General features: G+C 59.3%; 1 protein-coding gene across 4 annotated transcripts in view; it reads right to left on the bottom strand.

Annotated features, from left to right (window-relative positions):
* Positions 1–181: 181 nt before the first annotated feature.
* The window catches only part of TMEM150B (transmembrane protein 150B), a 7293-nt gene continuing 6176 nt past the window's right edge, over positions 182–1298 (bottom strand). For all 4 annotated transcript variants that reach the window (XM_014537325.1, XM_014537324.1, XM_005863339.2 and 1 more), the window contains one exon: positions 182–637. In XM_014537325.1, coding sequence (XP_014392811.1) covers positions 369–637 — 269 coding nt within the window. In that variant the 3' untranslated portion in view covers positions 182–368. The remainder of the gene's footprint in view (positions 638–1298) is intronic.

The raw sequence follows: 1298 nt of genomic DNA, 5'->3' as shown, positions 1-1298 counted from the left end.
CGGGCAGGGGTGGCGGACAGGCAGGGAGATGCCAGCTCAGCAGCTGTTCGGAGCCCGGCCCCACGTGCGCACCACTAGGTCCCAGGCCGGGCAGCCATGGCACATTCTCTGTTGTTGTTGGCAATCTTCACCCGAGGATATTTCTCCATTGCTTTTACGCAGAGTGGAAGGGAGGGGGGAGAGAGAGCAAAACATCGATGTGAGAGAGACACATCGACCAGTTGCCTCTCACACTCGCCCAGCCAGGGCCAGGCATCCAACCTGCAGCCCAGGTTCATGGTCTTGATCGGAATCAAACCGGCAACCCTTGGCTCCGGGGTCAGCGCTCTAACCATTGAGCAACACTGGCCGGCGCCTGGCAAGTTCTTTCAAGTCCATCCCAAGGGTTCATCCCTGAAGGTTCGTCCCCAGCGATGCATCTTGGGGGCACGGAGGAGTCCGGGATCGGTCTCTGTCCTCTGCCGGGAGGGCCGGGCCGGGGTCAGAAGGCTGGGCCCAGGCCGGAGACACAGGGTGCAGCCCTCCAGGCCGGAGAAGTCCACGGCCAGGAGGCCGAAGAGCAGGAAGAGCAGCATGGCCACGGCCCACTCGCAGACGGCGGCAGCGGAGCGCTGCAGGCTGGTGTGGAGGATGACCACTGTACACCAGGGTCAAGGGCACTCCGCCACGAGAAGGGTCCTGGGTGCCCCCAGACCGGGCAGGTGAGGCCGCGCCACCCTCCTCGGCGGCACCCAGACACTCACCAAGGGCTGCCCTCCAGTCCTGCCTGCCTCTCAAACTGTTTCCCAAATATTTTCCCAGCCGGGTCCCTGCTGTTCGAAGGGCGCTCTCAATATTCTGGAACAAGGGTCTTAGCTCCCGTCAGCCTCGCTGAGCCCACGAAGGCTCCACCATCCCCTACTCGCCCAGGCAGCCAGCCAGGCACCTTGCTTCTACCTCCACATATGCAGCGTGTCCTAAAGATACTCCCCCCAGCCCGGCTCCAGTGGCTCCGTGGTTAAGCGTGGACCTATGAACCAGGGGGTCACGGTTCGATTCCCGGTCAGAGCACATGCACGGGTTGCGGGCTTGATCCCCAGTGTGGGGTGTGCAGGAGGCAGCCGATCAATGATTCTCATCGTTGATGTTTCTATCTCTCTCCCTTCCTCTCTGAAATATATATATATTTCTTTTTAAAAAATATATATTTTATTGATTTTTTACAGAGAGGAAGGGAGAGAGATAGAGAGCTAAAAACATCGATGAGAGAGAAACATCGATCAGCTGCCTCCTGCACATCTCCCACTGGGGATGTGCCC

The sequence above is a fragment of the Myotis brandtii genome, unplaced genomic scaffold, assembly GCF_000412655.1.
Source record: "Myotis brandtii unplaced genomic scaffold, ASM41265v1 scaffold1763, whole genome shotgun sequence".
Taxonomy (NCBI): Eukaryota; Metazoa; Chordata; class Mammalia; order Chiroptera; family Vespertilionidae; genus Myotis; species Myotis brandtii.
Note: the sequence above shows the minus strand (reverse complement) of the source record. Positions and strands in the feature narration are given on the sequence as shown.